Source organism: Anoplopoma fimbria, chromosome 6 (genome assembly GCF_027596085.1).
Source record: "Anoplopoma fimbria isolate UVic2021 breed Golden Eagle Sablefish chromosome 6, Afim_UVic_2022, whole genome shotgun sequence".
NCBI lineage: Eukaryota > Metazoa > Chordata > Actinopteri > Perciformes > Anoplopomatidae > Anoplopoma > Anoplopoma fimbria.
The window spans coordinates 13,933,402-13,952,027 of NC_072454.1; the positions used below are offsets into that span (position 1 = coordinate 13,933,402).

The 18,626-nt window shown below is 44.0% G+C and overlaps 1 protein-coding gene across 2 annotated transcripts in view; it reads right to left on the minus strand.

Annotated features, from left to right (window-relative positions):
- The window catches only part of slit1a (slit homolog 1a (Drosophila)), an 84,035-nt gene that overhangs the window by 61,233 nt on the left and 4,176 nt on the right, over positions 1–18,626 (minus strand). For both annotated transcript variants that reach the window (XM_054599707.1, XM_054599708.1), the window contains exons 2-4: positions 11,892–11,963; positions 9,555–9,626; positions 8,003–8,074 (exon numbers count right to left, since the gene is read on the minus strand). In XM_054599707.1, coding sequence (XP_054455682.1) covers positions 8,003–8,074; positions 9,555–9,626; positions 11,892–11,963 — 216 coding nt within the window. The remainder of the gene's footprint in view (positions 1–8,002; positions 8,075–9,554; positions 9,627–11,891; positions 11,964–18,626) is intronic.

Consider the following 18,626-nt stretch of genomic DNA (forward strand, 5'->3'; position numbering starts at 1 on the left):
TTTATTTTCCAGGTGCGTGTTTGTCTTTTTCAACTAGTCATACTGAGTATGTTTATATGCACACATAACTGATTACTGTGAATAATCATATAAGGACAAACAGGTTAATTAAAGTGTTTATATGAGTCAGAGTAACAGATGCTTGTTTGAAAGTGAGTATAAAGTCCGATAGGCTGTCTGTTGAAAGAAGGACAACAGGTGGATTTTGTTTGTGTTTAATGTTGTTTATGAATTAATAACAGAGAACCTTAATGCATGTTCTACTTTAAATATATTATGCACTACTGATTTAGAGGTTGATCACATTTTTGTCGTTATTTTATATCAGCAACCATGAATTATACAAAAACTATGAAAATCTAGACACATGTAAATGACTAGCGTATTCCGTCCTGCTATGATAAGTGATCAGAAGTTGCTTTCGTAGCAGTAGAAATAATGGATGATGGTACACATGCTTAAAAGTACTGCCGTGGGATTTTAAAGGAGTATTTCTTCTCTAATGTATTTGTGGCTGAAGATGAATTTGTAATCACGATACCTAAATGTCAAAATACAAAACCAGTATGGTGATGCATTGGAGAGATAGGTAGCTATAGATGCTTGAGTTCACAGCACTTGATGTACTTTTTTGTCATAACTGCAATGCATCTAAATATACTTCTTTATATATAATACATGGAAGCTTCCACAGCACAGCCACAGTCCAAAACTGCTAATTAGCAGCTCTATTGGAGCTGTAGGAGGAAGGTGGTGTGCTCAAGAGCACCTCAACAGCAGTTGCAGAAAGACAAATATTGCCTCATTCACAACAAAGATTCCTCTAGCTGAGATTCAAACCAGCAAACCTGTTGTCACAAGTTTGCATCTTTCACCATTAGCTTGCAACATCTTAGCCTCATTAACCTTGAGGCGCACAAGGCGTCGTCTTTATACAGTGAAATGCTCAGTCACCAAGTTTTCAAGTTCAGCTGCTATTTGCAGCCTGTGGAGTCTCATGAACAAAAGGCCTGGAGGTGTGCTAAGTATAAAGCCCTAAGAATGGACCTGCTCACCACAGACAGAGAGGAGACAGCGCCCACAGTTCACACACACACACACACACACACACACACACACACATACATTTACAAACACGCAGAAATATAGCCACGGGGAAGAGGAATAAGTTCAACTTAAGACTCTCTTTCCAGAGGATAAAGGGATGTGTCTCAAGCCTATAATTACATATGCACACACACACAACTAAAAATCCAAAAGTCTCTTTCCATCCCTTGCACCACACTTTTCCCAAGAAACTAGATCAGGTCTCACTCAGAAAATATTCCTTTTGAACCATTTCACCTCCCAACTCTTTGTGCTTCTCTGTGTCTTCCGCTCGCTCAGAAAAGGTAAACAGTCCGAGTCAGAGCCCTGCAGAGCATTGGTTGCTACGGCAGCAAATCAGCAGGAGGTGGGCAAAGTATGTGATTGTGTGTGTGTGTGTGTGTGTGTGTGTGTGTGTGTGTGTGTGTGTGTGTGTGTGTGTGTGTGTGTGTGTGTGTGTGGAAATAAATTGCCCTGCAGTTTGTTTGTTTGTTTGTTCTTTTTTAAATCTCAGAGACAGAGCCCGAGGCCACAGGATAGGGCTGGAACAACCATTAACAGTACGCGTGTGGGTTTGCTGGGCATGTGTGTTAGGCAACACGTGCGCATGTGTGCGTAGTTTGCTTCTTCCCGCTTTGGAGGTTTTGGAAATGTTTTGATCCCCCTCTCCCCCCCTCTTCAAAAGGCTGTGTTTGGGTCTGGTTGGGTCACTTCCAACGCTGAGCTCAAGAGTCTCAAGTCAAAACCCTAACAGCTCATAACAAGAGATTTTACACAGACACTATAGTCTTCCTGCTAAGCTCCTCACACACGGCACTTTCACATGATGATCCAGAGCAGATATTGTAGATCGAAACCCCAGATCTTGAGCCGAACCGTAACGAGATGGACAGATGCACTGAGTGAGGGAAACACCTATTGCAGGGAGATTGCACTCTATTAAGCCTGTGATGAATGAGCTGGATTTTTCTTTCTGATGGCTGCATTCATACACCATGCTGCTTAGGTGTACAGAACCATTATACACACACAGGTCCACTGAGCATGTGTTCATACACACACACATACACACACACACACACACACACACACACACACACACAAGCTGGACAACCCAACTAGCGCTATATGGGTTGTTATTCCTGGCTGGAATTGCAGCATTCCACAGGCCTCTGCTTGGAGATTCCAAGGAGTGAGTATGTGTGTATGTGTGTGTGTGTGTGTGTGTGTGTGTGTGTGTGTGTGTGTGTGTGTGTGTGTGTGTGTGTGTGTGTGTGTGTGTGTGTGTGTGTGTGTGTGTGTGTGTGTGTGTGTGTGTGAGGACATGAGGGTAGACATTCGTCCCATGTGTGTCAGTTCCAATCTGTACCAGGCAAAGCCAGCCGTCACCGAGGCAAAGTGTCGGCAGCGGCAAAGAGAGGAGGAGGAGGCCTCCTTCGGCAGCTCTGCGAGTGAAATCCCTGTGTGTGTATACTCATGACGGATCTAGACCACACTGTGATGTCTTATTCATGCCGTATCAATTCATAATGACCAGACCAGTCCCCAATGTGAAGACGTACTTGCGCACACACGCACACACACACACGTGTATGATTGGGACGGTCATCGCTGAAGAACTTGTGTGTGTGCGTGCATGTTAGCCTGTACAAATATTTAGAGCACCAGAGGTTGTATGGGTGAGTATATAGAGCAGTGTGTACCAGACGCACACACACACACACACACACACACACACACACACACACACACACACACACACACACACACACACACAAGCACACAACACAGCACTGATGTCCCAGCGCTTTAGTGTGAATATTTAACAAGCCTCAATCCATCTGTTCAATTATTCATGAGGCAGGACACAGAATCGTTAGTAAATATAAACACCGCTGTTCGTCTCCTGCTTTCGCCACATCTTTGCTGCTGTCTTTTGCACCTCTGACCATCTCACTCTCTTCTTTGACTTTCTTCTTCTTCTGTCATTTTTTTTCCCTTTTTCTCCTGCTCCCCTTGTGCTGTGGTTGTGAATATTTCAGATGGCGGAGTGGTTTTTAAATTACCCCCTTTTGGCTTCCGCTCTCCTCACATGGTTTGGTCTGCATTTCTCTCTCACACACGGTCCGACTCGTAAAGAAAACAGCGACAAGCCATAAAAGCCACTTTTACCAGCTGACAAGGACAGGGCCAGGAAGAGGTACAGGGGCAAGGAGTTAAGGCCTGCCTGGTATTTTTCAGTTGGCCGCCAGGTCGAATTTTTCATACCCCTGTAAAAAAAAACTCTAGCCCTGCATTTAGAAAGTTAGAAGTTAAGGAGCCCGTTAGCCAAAATTAAAAAAAGCTTCCACGCCAAAAACCTTTGGTTTTATTTATCCAGGTTTTGAATTATCTCCCTCTGCATTCTCCCCCAGGACGATAAAATGGAAATCTCAAAAAAACTGTATTAACTAAACCAAAACTACCTGTAAGGGTATTAAACTACTATTAGTAAGTACCAAAAAAGAAAACCTCATAAGTAACCAGTTTCTCTGATGCATGCAGTTATTCTGCCAAAGTGAACTTTACTCAGTAAAGTCCCTGTCAGTGTTTACTTAGTGTCAGACAAACTGCAGTCAAGAAATCAGGATGTCGGCCGTCGATGGCACAGAAACCTACTGATGAAGACGGGTTGCTATGGGGACTGCTGCCAAGTGGGGGCCCAAGCGGTCCTCTGAGGGAGAGAGAGAGACCTAGCACGTCGAAGGAGGTCATTCATAAGCGGAGACAAAGAGAAGGAAACGACAAGACCAGCTTGGGCCATTAACAGCCTGCCAGACACACATGCATGCACAGACACACACACATACACACACACTGTGCAGTATTATACAGACACTTAAAAGCAGTCACGAGAAAGAAAAAAAAAAAATCTTCACGTCAAGTCTTTTGGCTAATCATATACAAAAAGTCAAAAGTTGAAAGAGTTAATTTGCTTGCTTTGTGGCACAAAAAGTCCTGGAATAGCAGAGCGAGTTTACAAGTCTATCAATGTGCAGCAGATGAAAAGGGGAAAATACGGTGTATTGAATGGTAACGAAGTCATAACAAGTAGAAAGACTGAAACAGAGAGATGATTTATAGATTTAATGATAGTGCACATTATTTATTCTAGACCTCCTTCCAACAAACAATTATTTCTTCTCACACTGAGCTACCGTTCCCTAAGCATCAAGCGATCAACAAACAGAAAACACAGCATCCCTCCAACACAAACAGAACAGGCAGTTCCGCATCAACACATAGTTGGTGCCGCTCTTTTATCTACAGTCAAAGCCATATAAAGAACGTACTCCCTCGTGTGTGCCTGCCATCCACACATTAGCACACAGATGTAATTATAGTGTTATTCTTTGTTGTGTGTTTGTGCCTAATTGGTGTTATTTACATCTTCCCTCTTTTTCTCTCTCTTGCGAGTGTGCGCATATGCATGTGTGTCACCCAGCCACTATTTTCAGCGCGTTTGTTTGGGGTTTGTGTTTATCAGCATACCAGTCGTCAAGCATTAACACGGAAATTAAAGATCTTAAAGAAGAGAGAGATCCACTCTCCAATCCTTTGCCAGGGTTTCCTCGGCTCCCCTGTAGTACAGGTACTACCACACCCTTCCCTCCTCCCTCCTCCCTCCTCCCTCCTCCGCCTCCATACCTCCCGGGGAGATACACAAGGGAAAACCTCTCGTAACGTCCCCTCACCCGACCACGTTATACTGCACGTTTGCCATTAATGAAAGCAACACCCTTCAAACAAGCCTGTGTTGTTGCCGCCATTTGTTTGTGGCAGCAACAAGCAACACGGTAATCAAAAACCGCAAAATACCCCTTCTCCTCCTCCTCCCTCAACCCCCCATCCTGCGCGCAAACCAGATGCTATTCCCTGGGGCCAGCTATCAGGCTAACTGCTCTGCACTCCTCCAACTCCGCTCACCTATCCCTCTGTTTTTCCTCCATCCCACAGTCCTTCCTTCCTCCTGCTCTCCCACTGCGAAAAAGTCACTAATTACAGACATGGATGAGTAGATTACAGATCTGAAGTGCAGTGGAAGTGGGACGAGGAGAAGTCAGGGGTGGTGGGCTGGGGGGCAACAGGTCGTTAACGGTGATGAATGCAACTCTATTTTCACTGTTATTGTTCACTGATGTTCTGCGGAGCGCCTCTCACCTCTGCGTTGCCGTTCCTATGCCTTCTGGTTGATGCCATCCATCATAGGCAGGTTTAACTAACTCTAACTATCTCTAATCATCTCTAATCAATTCCAATTATCTCTCCTCTGCTCCTCATGTATCAGTGTCAATGGTATCTCTCAGGCATGGGAAGAGACAGAAGAGCGGGGGTGTAGATAAAGAGGTAGACTCTCAGAACAGAAAGCACAACACGTAGCTCTGTAAAATAGATGTGCACTATTTTAATTCTCTGTTCTGTACATGAAAAAAGGCATACACACTGAGGTTTAAGCTTTGGCAGAATTATTGCAAAGTTTAAGTTTACTTTTCTCTATTAGTATGTTTTAGTAGACATTTCTCAATACATGTTATAGCAAAAACACTTGCATTAATTCTCTATCTTCTCTTTGTAGAGGAAACTCATTACCCCCGTTAGTGTAATGCCTGCATGGGATTGAATAAAAAATCCCCACAAATCAAAAGTCCTCTGCTCATTAAACCAACAGCCTTTATCAACCCGGCTAGCTTTTCCTCAAAAGTAGAGTGAGAGTAACTATCTCATCTGTTATCCCTCCCGCCTTTATCCCCTACGTCCTTCTTTCTGTTTGTCCTCGCTGCGGGATGTCTACGACAAAAAAGCCACTTTGTTATACCAAGCTTTTTTTAAACCCTCACTCCAGAATTAGCAGAAAGAGAGAAAAAGAGGGGAGTTGAAGAGGAAGAGTGTAAAAGGTCCAGAAAAAAGGGAAGTGGGGCAATTAATCCTGCGTCCAAGAGAAGAGAAACCATCTGGGTTAGCGCTCCACCTGAGGGCAGCAGGATTTCACGTTAACCTCTCTTGTTAGGATCATAAAGGCCGACTCTAACAAGCCCTGGTGAACACTTTGGGCAAGTGCGACGACACACGCACATACATATGCAACCATAGACTCTCTTTCTCTTTGTCTCTCTCTCTGTCATCCTCAGACACACACACAGAAACACATACAAACTCACACACATATACGCACATGAAATAGCGCACAATTCTTCCTCTGGGAGCTGAGAACCTTTTAAGTCCATTAAAAGCTGCAGGCGGGAGCGAGACAAGGCTGTAACCTAACCGCATCAGACTGGAACCAGAACCTACGGTGTGGACCAGACACACCGCTCTGGAGTTAAGAAACACATTAGGAAAAACCATTGTCTTCTACTGCTATTCCTGATCCCACACTACTAGACCTAATTTTTAACAAGCACTAGAAGTCCTCACTAAAAGTAGCATCTGTCATTCAAACACAGGCAACATAAAGATTGCATTATATTCGATTCCATGGCCCTGGATTGTACATTTGCTTTAAATGCTGAAGAATGTATGGCATTTCCACACCTGAAAAGCTTTAAGATCCATTATGGTTCTCTTTTATCCAGCCAAGAATAAAGAACAAATGAATGTATACACAGACACATAGCGAATCGATTAAGCAATGTTAAACAAAGTCTCATTCTCCGGAACGTGGCAGAAAATCCAGCGCTAGGTTTAGAATAATGAGCGTGAAGTTAGAATGGATGAAACAGGGGAGCTGTGTTAGCACAATCCTCTGGCTGTTGGCAGAACCCACTGCTCCAGATGGACTAATCACGCTTGTTCAAGGCCATCCGCTGGTCTGGAAGGCCTCGGTCTGCTCTTTGTCTTTTCGAGCTAGACAACCTAGTGCTGCTCAGAGTAAGTGAGACACAAGCAGGATAGCTTTGCCCCCAAAATGATGAGGTTTTGCCCTCAAGCCCCACAGGTTGGCTTTGGCATAATGATAGGTGACTTGCGGAGATAGTTGCAAGGAAGTGACAGATAGATTCAAGATGGTGTTAAACATCAAACAGAAGACAAACAAATGGAGGGCTTAGGCCAGGATCATGGGTTGGTAGCACCACTATGTGGATAGAAGGGAGGGAAATTATTTTTCCACATCCCACTGTTTCATTATTCCCAGATGCTCCAGGTAATCTGAACTGGAATAATGTGAGCTGGAATGATCAGCTAGCAACAGGGACACTGATTATCCCGAAGAAAGGACAAAAAAAACATTGAGCTGTGTTGCAGATGGGGATGTAAATTTAGCATTACTGCAGGATTTTCTCACTGCATGGGGCACCATGGGTGTAAGGATGTGTGGGTGTGAGACAGTACTGGATTGGCCTTAACAAGTGGAGATGATGACACATCTCATTCCTATGATGGAGCTATTTGAGTCCACTGGCAGAGTGAGCTTTGGGTACTTCTCCTGTGACATAAAATGACCTCATTAGGTAACACAGACATCCTTTCACCTTGAACATAACTGCAGATGACTTGGCACGAAGGCCCAATGAGGTGAATAACTCATATTTCCACTCATCCAGTTCATTTTGTCTTACAGACAGCAAGTACAGTGGAAATCCCAATGTACACTTAAAACACTTCACCTAATAAGTCTGAATGCTATTAAGACCTAATGGCATTCCAGTGCAATTGAAGCTTAACTGTTCTTTAATTGTGTTCAAACCAAACCAAACCGAAGCTAACATTCAACAGACTTGTTGAAACCATGCTTTGCAGTATATTGTTTTAGCCCATACAAACTCTGAGCAATGTTGGTGGCTTGCATAATAAAGAAAAGAAAAGAGAGGCTGCATGTGCACTCAGAGAAAATAAAAAGCTGTGTGCTCAGTTCAAATAAAAAAGTGAAAGTACTTACAGTCGAGATAGGCCAGGGTTCTTCTGAAACAGCAGCTCAGGAAGCTGCTGCAGTTGATTACGGTTCAGCCGCCTGCGGCAGGGAAAACATATGATCAACCAGTGAATTTTTTGTGTGTGTCTATGCATGTGTGCCCTTGTGTAGGCTGTGAATAATTTCTGCTAGCTGCCATAGAATCGGCTTAGCCACAGGCTATTGTGTTTCAGTGCGCTCTGAATGTCACATAAATATCCAACTGAAAGTTCAGGGGAATTAAACTTCTACTCAGAGACAGCGCCGTAAATTATCTCTGCACAGTTAAATTACGATGCTGCGCCTAGTAGAATTCAGTGCTCTGCTGACTTTCCCAGAGTAACAGAATAGCAACATTCCCATTTAAACAAGTGAATTACATCCACCAGTTATCTGAGCATGACAAGATTTTATCTGGGGCAAACTATCAAAACAAGATGTTTCCAAATAAAATTTAGAAAAAATGGATGAGCCTGTTCAAGCCCAAGGAAGCACTGACAGGAATCGTGGTTGGCAACAGACTCCATGTAAAACAACTAAGGTCCAAGACTGGCAGGCTTTATGCAAATACAACAATTAAGTCAATGAGAAACAGACTGTTGCTAATCTGTTGGAAACCACAACTCTCTTCTCCCTGAATGGCCCATTGGAGGCACATGGGAGTGAATGCACTGGCTGTGGCACAGAGAGGCTGCAAATCTTAAAGGCAGGCAGCTGCCATTCCTTCGGACACATTTAGACAGATGTTGGGACCTGAGCCACTCACGGTATACACTGAGAAGAGTGCTTGGCCAGCTGAGGTGGAGATTTAGTGGGTAATGGGCATTAATGGTCTACTGCCGCTGTGTTCCAACTGAACTGTACCTGCTGGTTGGGTAGTGGCTTTTAAACATTAAAGAAACAAGTTGCCTAATATCCACATTGGTTTGGCACACGGATACGTCTACCAAGTGTTCGGGGCTAGCTGAATATGGAGGAGGAGAGGGGGGGCCCTGTTCATGGCTTTGAGTTTGGTAATGTAAATTGTTAATGTGGGCTTCAGATCGGAGGAAAGTATTTTATAAAATAACCACTTTGTGTGCATGACGGCATGTGGCCATAAAGTCATCTGCTGTGCAGGTTTCCATGTGGGTAGCACTATTGATTTGCTAATGAGCTGGTTGAGGTGTGGTCGACTGTGTTTGTCTGTGTTTTCCCAGCCGGTTTACAAGCTGTCGAGGAGTCCTGGTGCTGTCCAGATGAGCCAGGGTCTGCGGTGGGGGAGGCCTCTTAAGCCCACATATCCCGCCGAGGGCATTCCTGTCAGGCAAAGCTAATAAAAAATACTCCAAGCCCACGCTGTACCCTCTCAGCACCATCCGACCACGATGAAATGACAGGGAAGAACATCACACTTGCTTTTTCCTTCTGTTAGTCTCATTACACAGATACAGATATTAAATATGGATCAGTAACGGCATTTTTATTTGAAGTTGAAGAAGAAATACAAATGTATTATTTCCGGTCAGGCCATCTCCTGACAACCCTGGGTGGTACTCACAGTCTCTCCAGCTCCTTCATGTCATCAAAAGCCCCACGCTCGATCACAGTAATCTGATTCTCCATCAACTGCCTGCAGAGAGAGGACAGAAAGAGAGCCTCAGAGACGACGCGATACAGTGTGGCATTGACTTTTTCATGAGTCTGTAAAAGGTCACTCAGGCTTTAACAAAGTAAAGGGGGCTTTGGGTGGCGGGCCTTCTTGCAGTATGTATATTCAAGCTGGGTGCAGTATATTCAATACCTCACACTAACACATACACACACACACAAACACAGAGGGCAGTGGTGTGGACTGAGGGCACAGTGTGGAATCTTGGCAAAAGAAGCAGGAATAGCAGCCAGGAAAGTTTCTAAGGTGGCTCAGAGAGTGCGGGTCCCGGCTCTGGTGTGGTCCACTGGGTGTAGTGGCTGGGTGGAGACGAGATGAAAGGTAGGCAAGGGGTCAGAAAGTGTGAGAGGGGGAAACTGAGGTGGGCTCCAAGGTTTTTACAATTGGCACAAGCAAGGGAAAGCAGGCTGTGTGTGTATGTGTGCCCGTTTGGACAGCATAGTTGGAGAGTATCAAAGTTGCAGGCAGGAGATCAAGGCTATTAGTCTTACAAACATGGATGCTTGCAAACATACAGTGAACACACAAACAAGCAGGAACACATCCTTTCCTCACCTACATTGCCAAAGCTAATGCACAAAAAAAAAGTTTGGATGGTTTTGGAAGGCCAGGTAGGGGAGAAAAGCGTCCAGCAGCTTTAGAAGCAACAAGAGCTTTCCTTCATTACGTATACAACTGTTCTGTGTTGAAGGCAACCTCTCATGTCTCCTGTGAGGCCATGCCGCTCTGCAACTCAGCAGTCTGGGCTTCCTCCCCATCGAATATAAATGCTAATCACTGCTCGCACTCCATAAACATAGAGAGAAAAGTGCAATTCACCTCCGATCTCTTTCTCATGAATTTAGATGGAAGTGGATAAAATTGTGATGGGTATTTTTGAATTGAGAAAACTTTTTAACAGACAGTTGGCATGAAGCCCCCTGGCTTTTTCTATATCTTTATTTCTACTTTTTGATTGTTCCTTTGTTGTATTGCTTTTCTTCTCTCTCTCTCTCTCTCTCTCTCTCTCTCTCTCTCTCTCTCTCTCTCACACACACACACACACACACACACACACTCACACATACACACTGCTGATGTAGACCAGCCAAGTACCCAGAGCCAGACGAATGGCAGTAAATCAGCTGTGTTGATTTTAGACTGACAGGGTAGATGGCAGCTGACGGTAAAGATAAACCTCTGTTCCTGTTTGGCTCCTTCTGAGGGTTGCCCAGGGGTCAGAGGTCAACCCACTGTTAGTCTTAATACTGTTGCCCCACAGAGGTTGACCCACAGTACACAGAGAAAGACTTCACACAGACATGCCATGCCCCTACACCATGCTAATCATGTATGTAGGTGGCCGGCATTTCAGATAGCGAGCAGTGTGTGTGCACGTGTGTGTTAACACAGTGCTGGCCGTGAGGGACTAAGAGACTTTACAGCAAGGGAGGTGCAGTGCTGTCTTCAGGACCCCTGCAAGGAGTTGTTTCCTTCTTGCCGGTGACAAACTGCCGACATGAAGACATTTAACCTCCACGTGGGGTATAAGGTGGTGCAGAAAAGGGGGCGTGCATAGGAAGACGAGAGGGGACAAGGAACAGACATGGAAGACAGGGGGATGGGGAAGTAACGATGAGGCTTGAAAATAGTCAGGCTTTGCTGGGTAGTAGGAATTATGTGCAGCTCGTGTTACATTTAAAACATGTTCAGGTCTACACAGCTTCCCCTCTGGCAGTGTTTTTAACACTAAATGTGTGCGCTCACATGCACACATATAGACACTTTTACAACTACTTTAATACCTGCGCTGTTTAAAGTGCTGTTTAATTTCAACACAGAGGGAGTCAATGACTTCACCTTAATGTGTTGAGAACCTTTTTAGGACTTGTGCTTGTCTATACATTACATGTTGATGTGTGGGAACAGAGGGCAAGTGAGTGTGTGTGTGTCTGAGGGACATTAAGTGCTACTACAACATACAGAATACGGTGAGGGAGAAGTCCATTACTTCGCTAGCTGCAGTCACTCAGTAGCTTAATGTACTCTGGAGTAGGACTCTTGACAGAATCATCTCCACTTTACTGGGTTTATGCTAATTTGAGATGCAAGGCTGAACAACTTGTGTGATTCAATGTTAGATAAATCTCAGGTATGCATGAATAGATAAACTCAGACACGGACATGCAGCACAGATACACATACAAACATCTCATCATCACACATAAATTGAATGTTAGTACTTACAAAACTCGGATGTACTTGAGTCCAGCGAAGTCACTCTTGGTGATGCGTGTGAGGTTATTCCCATTCAGCTCCCTGCAAAGACAGACACGCAAAGATAAATGAATAATTAATCTTTATTCTCCCTTTGAGACTAAAGGTCATGGTGGTACAAATCTTTTTGTATCTTTTTCTACTGATGCCTGAGTCAAAATCTTATCTGGAGCTGTGCATCACACATAACCAAACACTTCAGCCCCCACACACACACACACACACACACACACACACACACACACACACACACACACACACACACACACACACACACACACACACACACACACACACACACACACACACACACACACACACACACACACACACACACAGTGCCCCACACTCTTTGTTAAAAGCATGATAATGGTGTAATGTTGTCTTTAATTGCTGGTGTTTTTATGAAATGCAAATTCCTATTGATGTAACATCTAACATACATTGAAGGGTGGAATCAGAAAGGTTGTGATAGAGGGAAGTTCGCGCTCAGTTATAATTCCACTGGGGGATATTAGGTCCTATTAAAATGGAAGACACATTTGAGCTGCCTGTTTGTCTTTCTATTCCAGCCCTCTCCCACCAACACCCATAACCCCCCTCTCTTTCTCTGTCTGCCCTGTCCTTCTACTATTGGTGAGGATTAGCAGGAGCCAGCAGAGGGGATTTGGGTAGGGCCACAAGGCCAGAAAGCTAAGTGCTCTGGATATAATGGGAGCAGACTCCCTGCTGAGAGCTGGCCATCGCTGTAAAAGAAGCGTCTAAATAGTTGAAAAGAGAGAGGTTTTGAATTTATTGCTGGGTCTTTACAAGTTAACCATCATCTAATGGCTGACAATTATTTATAAAGTGTCATGTATTTTATATCTCTAAATGTAGCATGGCAACCTCACTGGTTCAAGGTACCTCTGCTGATATAAGACAGGTTTGTATTGTGCTTTGTTGCTTCAAAAGACTATGGAAGATTTATATTTAAGCTCAGTAGCAGATTGTATTCTCTTGACAGAGGGAAAAAAGCAGTGTTTCTCTGTGCTACTGCACGTTCTAAGCATAATGAGTCCTCCTTAGCCTGACTCCCCCCAACCCCCAACCCCAAAGCACAACCAAAAAACTGGTTCCAACTCTATGCCGAAAGCGCTGGTCTCTCTCCCTCAGTCACTCTCTCCTTCTCTAGTCTAATGACCACTCCAGGGACTGTAGCGCTATGCAGTACGAAAGAGAACGGTCATTATAGACAGATGGTGAGATTGTGTGTGTGTGTGTGTGTGTGTGTGTGTGTGTGTGTGTGTGTGTGTGTGTGTGTGTGTGTGTGTGTGTGTGTGTGTGTGTGTGTGTGTGTGTGTGTGTGTGTGTGTATATGTCTGCGTGCGTGTACACAGGTGCATCTGCAGGCCAAGCGACAGGGCCACAGGAAATAAATAATGGACTGGGCTTCATTAGCCTGGGCTCCGATACACACATGTGGTGCTCATTACAGGTGCTTACGCAGATAGGCACTCACACATACACCCACACACACACTTCTGGATTCCCAATGTCTTATCTTCAGGGTGGTCATTGCAGATGACACCCGGAGGACATTAAAAAAGGAGAAAGATAGAAGAGGAGAAGGGGAAGAAAGATGGCTAAAATGAGGGCCGGCAGGGGGAATATGTGGGAAAATGACTCAGACATAAAAAAGTGAAACCACACTTTTCTTCTCCGGGAATGAGATCTTGCTTTATCCTGTAATAAGAGAAAAGCCAAAGTTTCTGCATGTACTCCAGAGTTGACTAATCAAATCCGTTATGCAACAACATCTCAAAGTGTTTTGTTAGCTGAGTTCTGGTAATTGAATTTAATTTAATGTTCCTGGAAATATCTCCAAACGATGATGCATTATCCTGATGAAGAAGCCATCTTTTAACCCAAGTTGGCCATGCACCTGTTCAGCAATGCCGTGACATTTAGGCAATGCTGAAATGCCACCAGCAGCCTATGATGTTTTAGCTATTCAGAATTCACACTGTTTATGACATATTCTGACCTTTTCCATTGGCATTTTGCAACTGAATCCATGCAATGTTTTCAAGTCCTTGAAATTGCCCAGGTGATAACGTTCCCACTGTGACTAATTTGCTACAGTGACTGATGACTTGTGCATGTTGACTTGACCTTCTGAAATCAACCGTTATATCAATTGTAAAGAACACATTTCCGAAATTCATTGTTTTAAGCATGCATTTTGCATAAAAAAAGGAATGTTCCTCATAAAGTTGACAGGGGGCTTTATAGCCCATATATAGTGTTAAAGCTCCTGCTGTTTGACCCATCTGATGTTGTCTGCTGACCCATGGGAGTATTCCGTCTCTGGCGAAACTTGCCAAGTTACTCCCCTGTCTGTGAGGATGCCCTGTTCTTCTGGCTTATGGAAAGAAGGATTCACATCAGTTTAGAACGGGTAGTCATTTCTGCATGTGAACACACACACACACACACACACACACACACACACACACACACACACACACACACACACACACACACACACACACACACACAGAAGTGAAGTACACATTGGCAGTGATCTTAGGTGCTCAGTTCTGCATGGATGAACAAATCTAGTTAAACCGACAACTAAAATACAAAAAGGTAAGAGAATATTGACTCTCAACATGGACAAAGTCTGTGGTCTGGAGTCAGTGGCGTTGTCTCTGTGTTGATTCCATTTCTAAATAAGGGCACTGAATGCTGATCTAATATGGTGTCAAAGCATCTAAGAAAGACCTGCTGTTTGTTAGCTACAATATCAGACACTCCTTTCATTGACAGATGTTTTGTGGTACTGACTTTCGGTGGGTTTTTCACATTACAGTACTGCAGTATTACTTTAGAGGCAGAAAATGATTAGGTTTCATTCCAAAATCCTACAGCAAATGATTTCCAACTCCAAATGCTACAGTCAAATCCATTCCATCCTCTGGAACCTCTGCAAGGATTCCCAGTGCTGACACACTTCCTGGAGAGCAGTGGATTTATGACATCACTATCTAATCCCTCTTCATTTCCACCTCATACTGATTGATGCATGGGAGTACTTCCTGGTGCACCTTCCCTCGGGTGGACACGCGGAAGCTATGCTCCACCGTTCCACATCTCTATAATTCAAAGGGGCTCCGAGCACTGCTCAATGCTGAAAAACTCATTATGTTTATTTCTGCCAGCTGCTGGGGTCCCTCTGCTGAGGGGGACCTGGTTCGGATTGAGCAACATTACATGAAATGAAACCCCAAGACAAAAGGGAGGATAAGCAAACAGACTGGCTCACCAAGGCCTGCGTACAGGCACACTCACACGGATACAAATATCCACATGAGCTTTGTTTCTTGCACACATACACAAAGACTGTTTCAATATACTGTATCAAAGAATGAAGACAAGCACATCTACTGCCATAAACACAAACAGTGCCCATGGGAAAAGGCAATTGTGTTTTGTTGGGAGCTGGACAGAGCGAAAGAACATAATGATCACAATAGAAACTACTGTTGGCCGTATAGCTTTTCACCAACACAACGCTTCAGTTTAATAGTCTCATGCTCGCAGCCACAAAACAACTGGCAATGCAAAACTTCCTCACAGGCTGTGGCAATAAGTAGGCAAGATACAATGTCGTCAAGGTAACAAGCATGGCTAGCAGGCTAACAAGGGTATTTCGCAATTTGAAAATAGTACAACTTTTATCCAACACTTAATTTCCTTTCTTAACACTCACTCATACAGTTATTCAAGCATGGGAAAACTGAAATAGCTACATTTAAAGCCACCGTCTAGAGGACAAACTGGACATTAGTAAGTTTTGCTATTTTGCAAGTCACAGTTCATTCAGACTGAACTAGAGGTCAACAAGTCAGGATTTTAACTGGAGGTAAACACCACTCTCCCCCATACTCTTTGAATTTAAGGTGCTTATTTTTTGAAATGCAGTCATTCTGTATCGCTGTTGTGAGAGCCACATGGCCATTTGTCCTGAGCAGCTTTAGCCTGGCAGGGAAGACAGAAGCCAGCTGAATGAGGATCGGTGGCACAGTGCTGTCCAAACTCCTCGCTGTGGAAACAATGTGATGATCAGAAGCCTGAGGACCTGTACACACTGAGCGTGGATGCTCATTAACCACAATCACACACTGATAATGCTATTTGATCAGACCAGCAAGCATTCTCCCTGATGAATGAACTGAACAGGTTGAGAGGCTGCGGAACAGTGAAGCAATCCTCCTCCTCCAGACTCTACGGCATATGGATGTGACAGCCGTGAAACACGCAGGAGGAGAGGGGGGGGGGGGGGGGGACAGTCAATGAGAGGAGACGTTGTTTTAAGCTGCCTGAGAGCTACGGTGTGGAGCAGTGTGGTGGAGTGTTGCAAGTATAGCGGAGAAGCTGTGAGGAGCTGACGGGCTGTCTGGGAAACGTCAGTTTAGAAAAAAGGCCTGGTAGACTGTGAGGAGAAAGTGACCTACATACTAGTTGGTCCAACAGGCTACAGAACCAGGCAGTACCATCTGAGCTCACAACACCCACCTAAACAAAGATAGAGAGACTGAGAAAGTGAAATAGAGAGAGAGAGAAAGCAGACCACCATGACCAAAATAACACACTCTTAAACGCAACTGGAACACTTCTGTCCACACTAAGAGGTCAGATTTCTGCTCAGCTTGAACAAAAAATTCCCTCTCCATTGAAATGTGGTTTTCAGACGAGCAATTAAGACCCTCCACTGTACATTTTTGTGTGTGTGTGTGTGTGTGTGTGTGTGTGTGTGTGTGTGTGTGTGTGTGTGTGTGTGTGTGTGTGTGTGTGTGTGAGTTAGTGTGCGTGCGCGCAAAGACGTATCAGAGTGTTTTACCGGCTCTTGGGCTCCTGAAGGGCTATTTACAGTTTTCATTTAGCTCAGTTAGGCCTCAGGAGCAAGATTACTGATAGGAAAGGTAAACATCAAGCAGATCTGAGTCATGCATTGCACACAGGCACACACACACACACACACACACACACACACACACACACACACACACACACACACACACACACACACACACACACACACAACCGCTTCTTAGAGCCTTGACCTGCGCAGGATCTCCTGCATCTCGGCTACAGGTACAAGTCAGAGACCAAAATTCAAGCATCTGTCTTTTGCTGTTTCTTCATGGCCTTCAGGAAAGGAAACTCAAGAGTTATTTTTTTAATGTAGCAGATGCTGCTGAAAGCAAAAAGTAGACACATAGCATAAAGACTAGGAGACGTGAAAAAAGGAGCCCGCAAACGACAATAGAGGAAAGTAGCATATAGCCACTTTCTGATCAAACATAGATAACTTATGACACTCTCTCAGGCCGAAGTGAATCAATAAAACATCTGTTCCAATGTGTGTTACTGCCATATGCTGGAAAAAGAACACACACAGGGCTGCAGTGGAAGCAGAGACTGAAGGGTCTTTCATGGTTTGTACTGTATCTGTAGTTTATTCAGCGACAGACGCTGAGGTTCTGTTGTGGCTTTGAGTCCCGCCTGAAGGTATTTAGGCTGTATGAATGTGTACTTTGACTGTAACAGTGGATCATGCGTACAGAACATCTGCTCAGCCACATCTATTATGTTTCAGTTACTCCACACAGAAGACTGAGAAGACGTTTGCTTGACAGATGTGCGCTGACGACCGGTAATTTGATGGATGCTGCATGTGTGCTCGAATCTGTCTGTTGATCCCTGAGAATAAAGAGTTGTTCTGTGTACAGCCCACTCCCCCCACTGAGCACCCTGATATCTACACTCCTTCAGCTATGTACAAAGATCAGCTCATCTAGAAGATAACCCCACTGCAAAAGCCGGAATGAAACGTAAATTAAGTGACTAGCCCATCAAGTAATTGGCCGGTTTACTTTTTAAACAAAAAATACCAAACATTCACTGGTTTCAGCTGCTAAAAAAAGTAAAAAGTAACAAAAGTAACAAAGAAATACATGGCTATAAATGTACTGATTTGTTATTTACTATTAGAATAATAACGAGTACAGTAACCTGGGAAACAATCTTAATTAACATAAATTAAAAGTCTAAACCTTTTTAATCCATCAACAAATGATTGTCATCAATACCGGATCTAGATATTTGAGTCAGTATCAGCCCAGTATTCAATATCAGTATTGGGCTGTAGAAAATAATTGTAATTGTAACTGTAATTGCAATTTTTTGAGAGTTAAGACCGTCTTCAGCAGAGAACATCAAGACACGCAAACGTTGCAATGAACAAAGCATTGATAAGACAAGTCTGCAGACTGATGCAGATCTAAACAGGCTCTTGAATCTGGCTGGCTGCCCATAATTCCTCTCAAACTTGAATCACATCAAAAGCATCTTGACTAGTGTGAAATACGGATTATGAAGGCATATCTACAACACCAGGAGAGTGTGCACTGATGTGCGTTTTAACACACACACACACACACACACACACACACACACACACACACATACACACACACTCTTCATTGCCAGCTTCTTACTGGCTAGCCAGGAGGGTTAAAAGGAAAGATGGACTTCTGAGAGATGAAAGGTGATCTAGTTGGATTCTCCTAATTCGATTTTCATGGTCTGCTGAGACACAGCCACTTTTAGATAGGCGTGCAAAGCAATCAGGCATGTACACTCACATTATGCACATGC